The 13158-nt window shown below is 44.8% G+C and overlaps 1 protein-coding gene across 1 annotated transcript; it reads right to left on the bottom strand.

The window, feature by feature from the left end:
- Nucleotides 1-1029: 1029 nt before the first annotated feature.
- T265_09911 (hypothetical protein) lies at nucleotides 1030-12905 on the bottom strand (the record flags this gene model as incomplete). Its single annotated transcript, XM_009176127.1, has 3 exons — nucleotides 1030-1378; nucleotides 3193-3352; nucleotides 12728-12905. 3 exons carry the CDS (start codon nucleotides 12849-12851, stop codon nucleotides 1201-1203), a joined length of 462 nt encoding a protein of 153 aa, XP_009174391.1.
- Nucleotides 12906-13158: the final 253 nt, after the last annotated feature.

Here is a 13158-nt window from a genome sequence, read left to right on the forward strand (position 1 = left end):
GGGTTGGCTCCGATTGGCTTGAGATGAATGACCGAACTGGGGTCGGACATGCTGAACCTTTAGTATTTGAGTTCCAGCCAGTACAGCCCGCAAGATCATTGTAAGACAGATGCACGACCACCCCAACAGGGATGGTATGATATAGTTGAAAGCAAACGTCGATGGTCTTCACAACGAGTGGTTTAATTTAAAGCCGCCCCTGTATTGTCTAGTTAGTTTGCTAGACGAACATGATCTCCAGACAGATTTGCCTATACAGGCCAGAATAAAACTATCACCAGACAGCATCCTACGGATGATACAACAGTCGGTCAGGCTGGTGATGCATGAGCAACAGGTGATCTGCCATTTGATAAGAAAAAATCTAACTGGCTTCCTACGTCATCTGATTGGTTCATCCCGAAGCATGTAAGGATAAGTAGTCAATTTCTCAGTTGGTAAGTGTACATCTCCCACTATCCTGCACCACAAGCATGGAAAATAGCGCAGCGACTGCAGCACACGTTTCACGGAATCAACTGTGACCTGACATAAAAACGCCGACAGCTCAGCCTCTGTTAGTGATACGCTCTTTAACCCTAAACTTTCCAGTGAAATTTTGAACTCTGTCAACCCTGATCCTGAATGCTCTCAACCTATTCCACGAGCAAGCATAGTAATCCTGAACCCGATGGCATGAAGACAAACGTCAGCCTGGAGTTATCACAGGCCGATACTATTCACGGTAAAAGTTTTCATTGTAGTTGCTCAACTAGACCGAAGGACTAACCGAAAGGCGTTATTTTTAGCCGAATGCAGACTGTCAAGGAGCTGCTGAAACGTCGAGACATGTTGAAACTATCTTTTGAACTACTGGCGCGAATGTACACGTCCAGTTTTGGTGCTCGACTCTTTAATCGGCCATTCTGTCTAATTTTTTGTGAATGGTATACAACATTTCAACTGTATCAAGCATGCTTCAAGCATACTCGTTGTAGGAAACTTTCCCTGCAACACACTATTTCCCTGATGCGTAACATAAAAACATGCGCTCGTCTCTGTTATTATCTACTTGTGGATTTCAAACACTAGCAAACTGGGAGTTCAATGAAAACCTGTAGGAAGCAACTAGCTGATGAGAACAGGAAGAGCTCAAATACAATAGTGCATAGTTGAGGGGGTGGGGTGGAACACAGTGTAGCAAAGCGCCGCACAAACAGTTCACATAGCCCATAGCTTCTTCACACCGGTGATGAAACCAACATCGTTGTAGTTGAAATAGAGAAGACCGGCGAAACCGGCTGCAGCGAACACCTTCCAAATAGTTCGGAGAATAGGCATCAAAGCGGGCCCGTAGCGACGTTCGAAAGCATAGTCCTTGATCACTCCATCAAAACCCCTGAAACGGTAATGCGAAGACTGTAAGAATAAATCGCGGAGGGTTTGATGTGGTCAGTCAGAAGCGAACTCCCATAAACGGAGAACCATCCCAAAAACGGATACATTCAAACATGGATAGATCATCCGTATTTATTCATATTCACACACTCTTCAAAGAAAAGCAATAGTAAGGTTATCGCTTAACGCGACTGCTGTAACCGTAGTAACCGATAAAAAACAAGCCAAGCGAAATGTATTGTATTTGAAGTCTGGGTTTCTTCAATTCAGAACAGTCAACCGAAGACAAACAGTGCTAGCTGTCGAGAGAATAGGAAATACTGTCGCCCATTGGCCACGACAGAAATCTGACAGGAACCAAAAGCGTTTACTTTAGAGATTTGGAGGTTTAGTTGTACCAAACTTGAGCATCGCTAGCTTGTGCATATAAAGTTTAGACAAAAATGGAGGAGTTGCCGACGCCTGCTGAGCGAATCCACTAAGCCGCAATGGAATGATACTCTCCTCTAAATTTACGACCAAAGGCCCTCACAAGGTTCTCTTGTGTAGGTCAGGAAAACTAAACTGTTTTGTTTCCTATATAGAAACGGCTAGGTGGTTAAGACGCCAACTTACTGATCGGGAAGTTCGAGATTAAAACCCAATCTCACCATCCGGAAGCCTTCTTTGAAATTGGGTAATCTGGAAGCCATCAGCCCTCGTACTTTCTACGGGCAGTATGACAGCTAGGCACAAAAAATGTTACAGTTGTTATCATGGTCCGCACAGTTACTACGCCGATATTTTGCCTTCCAAGGAATCCTCATTGTGAAATGAAGCTTCCAAGTAATTCGTCCCTATTAAGGGAAATCCAGCTAACAAAATGGTAGAAATGTATGGGACTCTCATTTTCCAAATCGGTTCGTATAAAGCTGATAGGCGTGGAGCTCCGGGATTCTACAAATTATCGAGAACGACCAACTACCCTCTGGTGAGTTGCTAGAACGTTCAGCCAGAAGCTATCCTACGGAAAAGAGGTCCAAATTCCTTACCCAGAAAAAGTGAATTTGTCTCCTCATTTTTTTTAATCTGACTATTCCATTGGGACCGGAAATTCCCGACCTTGATGGTAATTCCAATGTTAAATTCAGAGAAATAAAGGCCGGGTAATTATAGGCTAAATGGGACATTGCCAAAACACTCATAAAAGTGGATGATTCGGATCCTCAACATTTATCCCAGCATTTATCTCAAAATCATGCCCGGAAAAGGTCAAATGTCGAACAACAGATGAGTTTATGGAACAAGTCAACATTACGCCTGCCTGAAGGCCGTCATCTTGGTGCACGAGACCGTGAGTGCTGCTAAACACCTTCCAGGTGCTCTAAATTGGTTCGGAAAGCTTGCGAATAGTTAAGGCAATATTCAATATCAAGACACCAAGCGAAATTAGCAGTTCTGACCAAACAAACAATAGTACAGAGATAACACCGAACTAACCAAAATGCACCGCAAGCAGTCTTAGGAAAGACTGCACCACGAGGTAGAATAACTACAGTTAGGTTTCTAAAAAAATACCTTCTCACTCAGCTAATTACTTAGAGCAACACTAACTCAGATAACGAGATTATCCTTAGTTTAGCCTGTCTGACAGAATGTCCAGATCTCCAAGTCCCTGTGGTCAGCATGACAGCCAACTATGGGACCGGAATGATAAGACAAACGAGCAAACTGGTTTTGCTCCTGCCAGGTCACGATCGACGCATTTTGGTTATTCTCATGAAAGCACCAAAATGGTTGAGGTGCCGTCGGAGTAGGGATAAAACCAGGACTCACCAGTAAGAATGCATCGTGACCGCAGTGACTACAATAAAGTTCATCACTGGTCCATCAACATACAAGGCGATCGGATAGAGAGGCAGCATGGCAGTGGCCAAAACACGTTCGATAGTCCAGTGCACTGATGGCAACATTCCACTTTTGTATGGAGCAGGGGCTAAATAGAGTAGACAGTATTGACAACTGATTAATAGGTGGGAAACTGCTCGTTGTGCAGAAACTTGACCTATGTGTGAGAAAATACAATATAAGTGTGCACAGAAAACTTGCGATAGCTGAAATCCTGCACTGTAGAAAATAATGGGTGTGGAAAAAAAAGTAGACCGCCGAAGAGTCCAAGTAGGGACAACCCAGTGAGATTGGCGGAGTGTGCGAAATGATAGGCAACTATCGAAATACAATGTTCACCATACAGTTCATTGCCTCTGTGTGAGAACTCCCTTAATTACTATCAGATTAACGCGTGAAACGTCAGGCTTCCCCAAAAGGGCCATAAAATGTTTGGGATTTCAGCCAACAGGGGGGAATCCTTTTAGGAAAGCGCGAAGTGTAAACACTAGTTAGCATAGTAACTGCTTTCCATTTAGGCAGGGCTTCCGAAATCTATGTTCAAGTCTACTTGTTAGCTCAAAATCAGGATACACCATACAGTGTGAGTTCCAGGGTGGTTGACCTAGGTTATTGGGTCGACTTCACTTATGAGGCTGGTAAGCCAGCTTTAAAACCCAGATAATAACGCCATAGGAAATGAAATGTTTGCGTCTCTGCAAGGTTATATGAAGATCGTCCAATCCAGTCAAAAATGTTGCGTGACATTGCTGAGTTAATGCCAAAGGTTGGTAATGTAAAGGATCTAGTATCGCCTGCTATTTCCCTGAGCTTTTTTCGAGCATCAGTTCGCAAAACATTGAAACATACTGGAAAACATAAAGTGGATAATATTGTCAGAAACTAGCTGTGCAGTTTATCAGCATACATGAGTACGAGATGAAAATCAGTTCACCTTTGTTGAGCTGAGTTCGACTGGATTGGCTTGACAAGTAACCAATAATCCAGCTTCACTTCATCCTAAATAACATTACCTGCGCGGAGAGAAATCTGAGGACAATCAACCAATCAGCTCAAAGGGAAACGAAACAATAAAGGACACGCGATAATAAAGTGACTTTAGGGCCAAGATTAAGGCTGCGGGGAATTCGACAAGATTCCGTTAACAAAAGTGAAAGTTACGTTTTAAACAACATCCCAGATTTATTACCGATTGTAAAAGAATTAGATGTTAATTGGGTCTGTATGAAAGAACAATACAAAATGCGAATACACATAAGAGGTTTCTTGAAAAATTGAATACCGAACTTAAAGTCCCTTTAGTTCACACGTAAAATATTGGATCTCGTCTCTCGCACAAGGGACCTCCCACAGCCAGAAGCAGTCATTCCAACCAGACTCTACAGATCTTTTTTAAAGGGGACAGCGGTACAGGAAAACAATTCTGACCGTTCTTCTACCGGCTCTACTTGGGAGTCACCGGTATAGCATATCGGATGAACGCAATCTACACGCCCAAAGAAGGGCAATTCACTCGTATTCTCTGCAGGTGGTCTGAATGCAACAGATTGATTTGCATGCGAAATGGACTGGTTGGTATGCGTCTGTAAGCATCGTCTGTAGACTCGTCATTTATTATATTCTATGGTTTTTCACCTCCCAATCAAAATCAAAGCAGAACACGAGATATCGGCCGGTTTATTCAACTGTCCGTCTTATTTTGTCGGTTAGAGTGAGTAGCAACGTATTTAACTAAGAAAGCTTATCTCTGAGCAATGCTTCGCCTGTGCGTGTTATGGAATTACTTCTCACTTTGCTCTCTGGGCATGTACTTCAGCACGAGTTAATTATGTTCACATCGCTTAGTAGTTTTGCTGCTTTAGGTACAGCTTGGCTTTACAGACTGATCCCGGTATGTCACCTACCAACATGACACACACTGGCCAGAACAAAAGTGACCTCAGCCCAACCCAACTTAAACAGTTGGGCTGTAACCCAAAATGACATCTGACCATCATCACCATTATCACCATTGACAGCATGACATCAGTCTTCAAAACTGATGCTTTGTCGCCGTACTACCATGATTCATGTGAAATTCTACTATGGAGGAAGGGATAAAGGGGGCTTGGAAGGGACTTAGTGCTAGCATATCACAATCGTTCTGAGGTGCCTACACCTCCAGATACTCATCCAAACAACCTGGATAGAAACTGACAAAAAGATCGCCAGTGACATCGGTTGGAAGCTATATCCTACAGCGTCTCCAACCAGGCGCAGTGGGGATTACGAGGTTCTCATCCTGAGAGGCGAGTAGCGTCGAGAAGCGTCTCCAACCAGGCGCAGTGGGGATTAGGAGTTTCCCATCTTGAGAGCCGAGTAGCATCGACAGCACGAAACCTTTTCGTAATCTCTTTCATGCCCCTCTGCCAAGTCAAGGGCCCCTTTGCCAAGTCAAGGATGTTCAGTGACTGAATGTTCAGGAACACGACCTTACACTTTGTGGGTGCAAAAAACATCCAAAGTTCATCCAAAAACACCTGCACCTTCTCCTCTTCAAAGATTAGAACGATGTCTGATTATTCCAGATCGAAATTTTCGTCACAGGCTATTTAAACACGAGGCTTCTGAAGATCTTCCAGCGTTCTTCTCATTATCTCATCGATCACAAAATTAAGTGAAAATGGAAAGTGGGCATTCGCTTTTGGAGAGCTGTCCGTATACTCTCAAGCGTCTCATACGGAAATCTGAGAATACAAAGAACCTATCACGCTCACGAACTTCAGAGTCATTCCTTGATGGGCAAGCGTGTTTAGGAGAACAGACCAGTTAACCGAGTCGACTGTGCTTTGGAAATTGAAGAATACTAAAATTGTGGGTCGTTTGTACAGGTAACGATGTTCTAGCGCCTAACGGAGTGTGGACATTCGGTCAACGAAACACATACTAAAATTGTGGGTCGTTTGTACAGGTGACGATGTTCTAGCGCCTAACGAAGTGTGAACATTCGGTCAACGAAACACCTACCCAGCCGGAATCCGGCCTACTGCTCTCCAGTCGGTGTTTCACGAGCCACCATAAGGTGACAAAGCACCAGTGACGTGAGCAGCCTCATTACGATCCGGCTCACGCTGGTCCTTCTATGGTTATCATACCCATTACGAGACCCTTTTTTGAAAATGGGCACTATCACACATTTTCCCTCGTTGAATGGGACAGTCTCCTTTTCCCAAATGCAGGAAGACATCAGGCAAGCACTGACTGAGGACTCCAACCCCATCTTTGAATATTGTGGGTAGTAGCTCATCCGGATAAGGAAATCAGTAGCGCTTAAGAGAACATATTCAGTCACAGAACTCCGACAAGACAATATCAAAATGGTCAGCTGTAAGAACCACGTACTTGTCGTGTAGTGGTTACAGCTGCCAGCTTCATCCACCAATGGTTTCCGGAGATGAGGTAGGTAGCTGCGCTTTGGAGGCGGTGGCTGAAATAATTGATGCGTAAATACAGGGTTGTCACTAGACTTTTCATTAAGGATATCAGGAGAGGAGCTATTCATTGAAGGCAATGGTTTGGATGCACTAGCGCCATCGGCGACGCGACTGGGAGGTGTCTGATAGTGTCTCCAACCGTTGATGTGTCCCGTCTCGGGATCCCCGTTTATGGAGACGGCAATGACCAGTGAAGCTGAGTTTGCTGGTAACGGCTTTCAGATTTTGCTGCCAAGTCATTGTTTGACCTCCGCCGGCTCGTTTCCAACCTTTACGTGGTTGTGCGAAAAGAGCTCTTCGAGGAACGGTCAACTTGCACACGGAACATGTGGCCAAGCCAGTGCAACCTATGGAGTTTGATCAGTTCATCATCATTTCCTCCGAAAACCATTTGACGTACTTCAGCATTACTGATCCAGTGTTCTCACCAGACTTGAGCAATGGTCCAAAGACATCGACGTCCAAACACTGAAAGTCTTTCTTCAGCATGCAGCCACCTGTATATGAAGCGCATCGCAGTTTTGCAAACCTGACCCTTAACGGACAAACTGATATAACACCTATACCACAGTTGATGCATGTTCACGAAGGCTGTTCTGGCTTTTCCGATGGGGATCAAAATATCATCTGTGGCTGGACCGTCGCGACGGATACAGCTGCCAAAGTAGACGAATTTGTCCACTACCTTAATCGGCTCATCCGCAAGCAGGGGGTTGGGGTTCGAGCCCATCCAGTCTTGCTGTAGCCCTTTACACTTAACAGGTGTGAAGCACATGTCCAACCATTTATTAATTAGATTAATTGGTACTGTTTGAATTACGACGGCATCAGATCCAATAAGACCTATATAGTCCGTTACTTGATATTTGTGGGCGAACGCCGCGAGAGCACTTTGACCCCACAAGCATTAGAGATTGGTATTGAGTCTTCCATAGTTCTATCAGTGACGAAGTTGACGAGGAAATGTGAGGGATGATAGCCTTGCCTGAAACCACTTGATAAAGTGAACTCAGGCGAGACCTTCACAATAATAATAATAATAATAACCGTTCAACTGCAGCATCCTTTCAGCGCCTAGCTCCCGTGCCACCCGAAGGAAGCACGAAGGTTGAGATGCTCTCGGGTTGCCCAAGCTTAGACAACAGCAGTCGAGATACCGAGGTGAGGTTGAAACCATGAACCTTCGGGTCAGCAAGTTTGTCTCAACCACTGAGCTATCAGTAACGGAAATCCTAAGTACAACGAGGCCGCATACCTAACTGACTTCTGACTGAGGTGCTCGTTGTCGTCCCTTCTAGCTTCTGGTCTAAACTTTCGGCTTAGCATTAATCTTACAAAATAAGCTAATCGCGATTCATTCGATTTCCTGACAAGGATCTGGTTGGATGAAAGGTTAACTAAAAGGTAGTATAAAACTCAAAAATATAAATGCCTATCGAAAAAACAAAACTACTCGAAGAGAAACGAACGGATTGGTTCCGAATCTGTCTCAAAGTAGCATCCTCGTATCAGATACGAGGATACGTGTAACGAGGCTCCTTTGTTCGCACGCCAAAAATGGGCTACCTTTGGTCTAAGGACAGCCGTAACAGATCGTAGGTTAAATGTCTCAGTGAGGAATGCCACAATGTACGGAATGACAGGGATCGAAGGGCCAGATATCGCGTATTGCATTCCACAAACGGTAAATCCACAATTGTACGTTATATATGGTTGTCCATTGCAATTATAATGCACAAAAAGGCGACACAAGTATGCAGTTGACCAAAGATTTTCATTTCCCTTAGGTTTTTACCAGGCGCGAGCATCTCATCCGAATTACAAAGTTACTACACAGAAACGGCGAAGAATTACGTCAGATGGAGTGGCAGTTGCATCCCGTATTTTTTTCACATTATTAAGTTAGCCGAGCTTCGACACGGTTTTCTTAACTTTCAATGTTATTTCTAGTATCTCCACGTCTGTCACACACGCTGCTATCCCGGTGTCCAGCGAATTGATCAAAGTGCGCTATCGCTACTCATTATTGATAATATGATTCGCTAACGTATGCGGATGGGGTGATACATGTGTATCAAAATCGCCTAATGTCAGCGCGCCCCGCCGCTGTTGTTATAGCTAATGGCAATGATCATAGATGTGTGCGTAACTCAAGCTTCATCTGGTGAAGAGAGGGGTTAATTATTTAGCAGTAATCGACATGTTCTTTCTTTAGGGGGGATGAATGGCTCTAAAGAGAAAAAAGTCTTTCATATAAGGCTACAGGACAGCATTCTAGACTTGGAGATCTAGAACTGCCGTTCACATTGCCGAAACCGTACGGGGCAGTCTCCAACTCCTAACTAATGTTATCATTCATCACACTTTGCTCTTCATTTCTCAAGATACTAACGCTTCACCCTTACCCTCGTTGCCTTTACCCATACGCTTATTGTATACTGGATGAAGCCTCAACTTGGGTACTTCAGAATACGTTGGCTCAATTACGCCCGTCAATCCGTTTGTCCAAAGCACGAAAGCCTACTTTTGTCTTGTTCCCCAAGGAGATTTTTGGGTTCAGATCGTTGGTGCACTTCTGGTTGATGACTATCAAGTCTTTGCAACTGGGTGGTCTGCGGTATTTTTCCTCGGTGACAGTAAACAAAGGAGCTACCAGTGAACAATTTAGGTTCGAGTGACCGGTATCTGACGATTTTAGGACAGGCATTTGCCATTTACTCGTTCGAGGGACGTCAGGCTTTTCAGGACTCTCCCGGCCTTTTCACCAGGCATTAAGGTGAGGCAATATATCAGAGTAACTCGACAACGAGCGCACCACCCTTTGAATATATGCGCCAAAATCAAGTTAGACGTTGGGCTGATCCACGGCCACGACGGTTGAAGTTAAGAATGACCTTATCGCTTCTGTAATGAGCACATCGCTGATACACCAGACAATTGCACCCACTGGAGTCATGCTTGTAGTTGATCAGACCATCCGAACTCTTCGATTCAAGGATACAGTAAAGGGATGCGGACCGTTTATTTCTCTGGACGCTGGTCTCGGTAGATCGCCCATCTGTCTTGGCTATCCTTTGTATTCACAGAATCGGTTCGTACTAACCCCGGTATGTTTGCTTGTTATTCACAATGGATACAATGCTTCTTTGATAAGTGTGCTTTTCAAAAATTAAACTTTTCCCCTACCGGAGCGTGTGCAACAGTCCTTCGGAAATTTAAAAAGTTACAGGACGCTACGGTCGTAACAGTCGAGTGCAGTGCATCCTTGGTTATCGAAACGGACGCCTCAGACAAAACCACTGCTGAATCTGTGAATCAGAAAACCCAGTCTGTGGCCTTTTCTAGAGCACTGACTCAGCGAAAAGAATCAATGCTATTAGGAAAGAGGCATCATTGAGCATATCCGTAAACAGAAACACTATCTCTTCGGGATGAACTTCCAGCTTTTCCTTCATGTACGCTGTATCGCAGAAAAATAGGGCAAAAACGATAAAATCCAGCTATGGGAAAGAAACTTGCCACTCTGAGATACGATGTCAGCTATAGATCTGAAAAATATAATCTGGTGGTTGAAGCCTTATCCCGTAATTTATGAGCCAACGCGACCGGTAATGATAAATTAGGATTGCTCGGATGCATCACTTTGTTCTTTTCAAAAACTCGCCGTTTTCCCTTCAAGATGTAAAAGACATCGTTTCAAAATGCCGTCAGACCGCCCCCTCTGCGCCCATCAAAGCGACCCAAACATTCGAATGAATTGGCGCCAATTTTAAAGCATCTTAGTCTTCTGTTACTCATAACCAGTATCTCCTATCATTGACGAGTTTTCTCACTTTCTGTTTGCCTTTCCCTGTGCAGATACATGCGCATCTATCGTCATTAAATGTCTATCTAAGTTGATGGTGCAACCATAGAAGATTACAACCCTGGTACATGTGACCTTCGACTTCCAATATGGTGTTTGGACACCACAAGTGACGAAAATTAGCAAACGCAATTTTGGCCTTCGAGATTCGTGCAATGACGTCAGCAGACCCTTCAGTCATAGCTAACACAACTGCCGAGGTATGTAAAACCCTCCAAAACATCCAGTGATTCTCCTCAAATTGCAAGGGGTATGTTCAGAGACTGTATGTTATCAAAAATGAGTTTAGACTTGAGAGGTACAAAGTGCATGCCGAAAGATCGAAATCGAAATCGTTCATCTCTAGCAAAATTTCGGTGCCTGACTGCCATGCTACCATAAGGAGGCACGAGGATTGGGATACTGCGAGATTGCCCAACTCTAGACAAGGGAAGTCGAGAGACGTGTTGTTATTGGTAGTAGTTAGGGTGCCCGCTTACGGACCAGAATTTACGTAATTTGAACCCGACCTCAGCATTTCGACTGCTCTTGTCTAGGTTTGGGCAACCTGCCAGTATCCCAGCCCCCGTTCCTCATTCAGTTTGCATAGCAGTTCAACACCGAAAATGTGCTATGGCTGAATGATCATTCTTATTTTACCAGAACCTTCTGGTCCCTGACAGTTCCACTGACAAGAGGTTTCACAGGAACGGTCGAAGTAATCAAGTGGAAAAGCTTGTGGATGTCTCCGGCATTGTTGCCTCGTCAGTTTTTTCGCTCTTTCAGGTTAATCGAGCTACGTGGTTAACACGGACACTCAGTTAACTCAGTTAACCCATTGAGTGTGTCCGGTTCTGAGTGTGACATTCACAGAGTCGATCATATCATGTTTAATGGGTAGAGGTGTGACTAACGCCTCCATATTGAGAGTTGGAACATGTGGCCACTTCCTCCTTAAAACCTCAGGTTGTTTTGACAGCGTCAAGCCAACTACCGCTGACTTGCGGTCCGGCTTTTGGGCCAAGGACTTTGAGGGAGGACCACCGATGTTCCTTTTCGATCTGGCCGCCTTGGCAGCATTCCAACCCATGTGCAACCAATAATGGCGCATCTAAAATAACCTCAACCCACATCCGCCGTCACGTGGGGCCATCAACTGGTACCCTTATTTGCTGTATACAGCAGTGCACCGAAAATAGGCTACAGATGACGCCTCCCTTCTTGTCCTTTCTCAAGCTCCATACCCGTTGTTGGAGATATATCCGCAGGCTTATTCTTGAGGACCAACAGACCCATTCACCGCCTGTTGCCGTTTATTACATCTACAGTTAGCCCGACCACCATGACCGCAGATACTTCAAAAACATTCCCCATGTACCGAAGCTCAATTCCCCTGGCGGCTTTTACCCTTCTGAAACAAGATAGACAACAGATCGCCCTTGCGCGTACACCGGACTCGCTTTACATGGATGTGCGCTGTCTGTCTGATTGGAATGAGGACTTAAAACCCAAGCAGCGTTGCACACAGGGTCGAGGACGCTATCGAAATGACAGCTGTAGGACGTAGCTTGGGTTTGTCGACAGACACCTATTAGTGATATCCAATATCCAGCAGAAAGGACCCCATTAAAATCTATCCGAGCATTATCTCGATATAGCTTAGTACGTTCACAAAACCGCAGCCAACGGTGGGTCTTTATTTACACCCACCATATCCCAACTCAAACTCTGCCGTCATTCAGGCATTAAATCACGATGTTATCGTAAGGGTCGTTCGTATGAGTTACAACACCATGTTAGTGACGTCAATCTTTCTCATTTTGGGTAGTTCGTGCGTGGAACAAGTTTCCTATGAGGTTGTTGACCCCGCATTTAGAACTCAGTTCAAGGCACTCCTAGATGATGTTTTATTTGGGCCTTCGCGCTGATGTGCTTACTGTCCCGCGACGATAACTTAGTGATGCAACGCCCATTTTTCTCATGTTTTTAGGTCAACAGAAGCTACTGAACGACGAGAACAACCACGATCCAGAAAACTTCGACGAACGCCTCGATTCTGTGTATCACACTATGAATCCGTGAATGATGTAGTACTTTATCACGTGGCACAGTGGCAAGTGGGTACAGGCAAGTGCAAGGAACTCACCAGTTCCAAGCTTGGAGCGATCTGAACTCCCGGTAAATATGGTCCTGCATTGAACTGGTGGAATTCGCGATGCAAGAATGCGTCGAGCGAGATTGCGGGACGCGAAAGAGTAAACCAACGACATCGGGCGAAGTCGGCGTCCGGTTATACTTAGCAGAAGGTGGGTCGAGCAATCCTCAGAACACCGATTGGTCAGCGGACTCAAGGTCTCCTCTGGCTTCTCGGTCAGTTCAGAAGCAAAATTTGTCGCTTGGATAATTTAATCGGAATCGAAGTCGACGTAGGACATCGAGGCTAGCCCCGATGATTTACACTGAAACATTGCCGTAGTATGATACTGCCGTGGCACATTCGGAAATGTTTCCGTTTCTTTCTCGTGTAAATTTGTTGCCGGACACCTTGAGGGACAGAAACGGAGAACCGACGGGTGA

The sequence above is a fragment of the Opisthorchis viverrini genome (genome assembly GCF_000715545.1).
Source record: "Opisthorchis viverrini unplaced genomic scaffold opera_v5_318, whole genome shotgun sequence".
In the NCBI taxonomy this organism is placed as follows: domain Eukaryota; kingdom Metazoa; phylum Platyhelminthes; class Trematoda; order Opisthorchiida; family Opisthorchiidae; genus Opisthorchis; species Opisthorchis viverrini.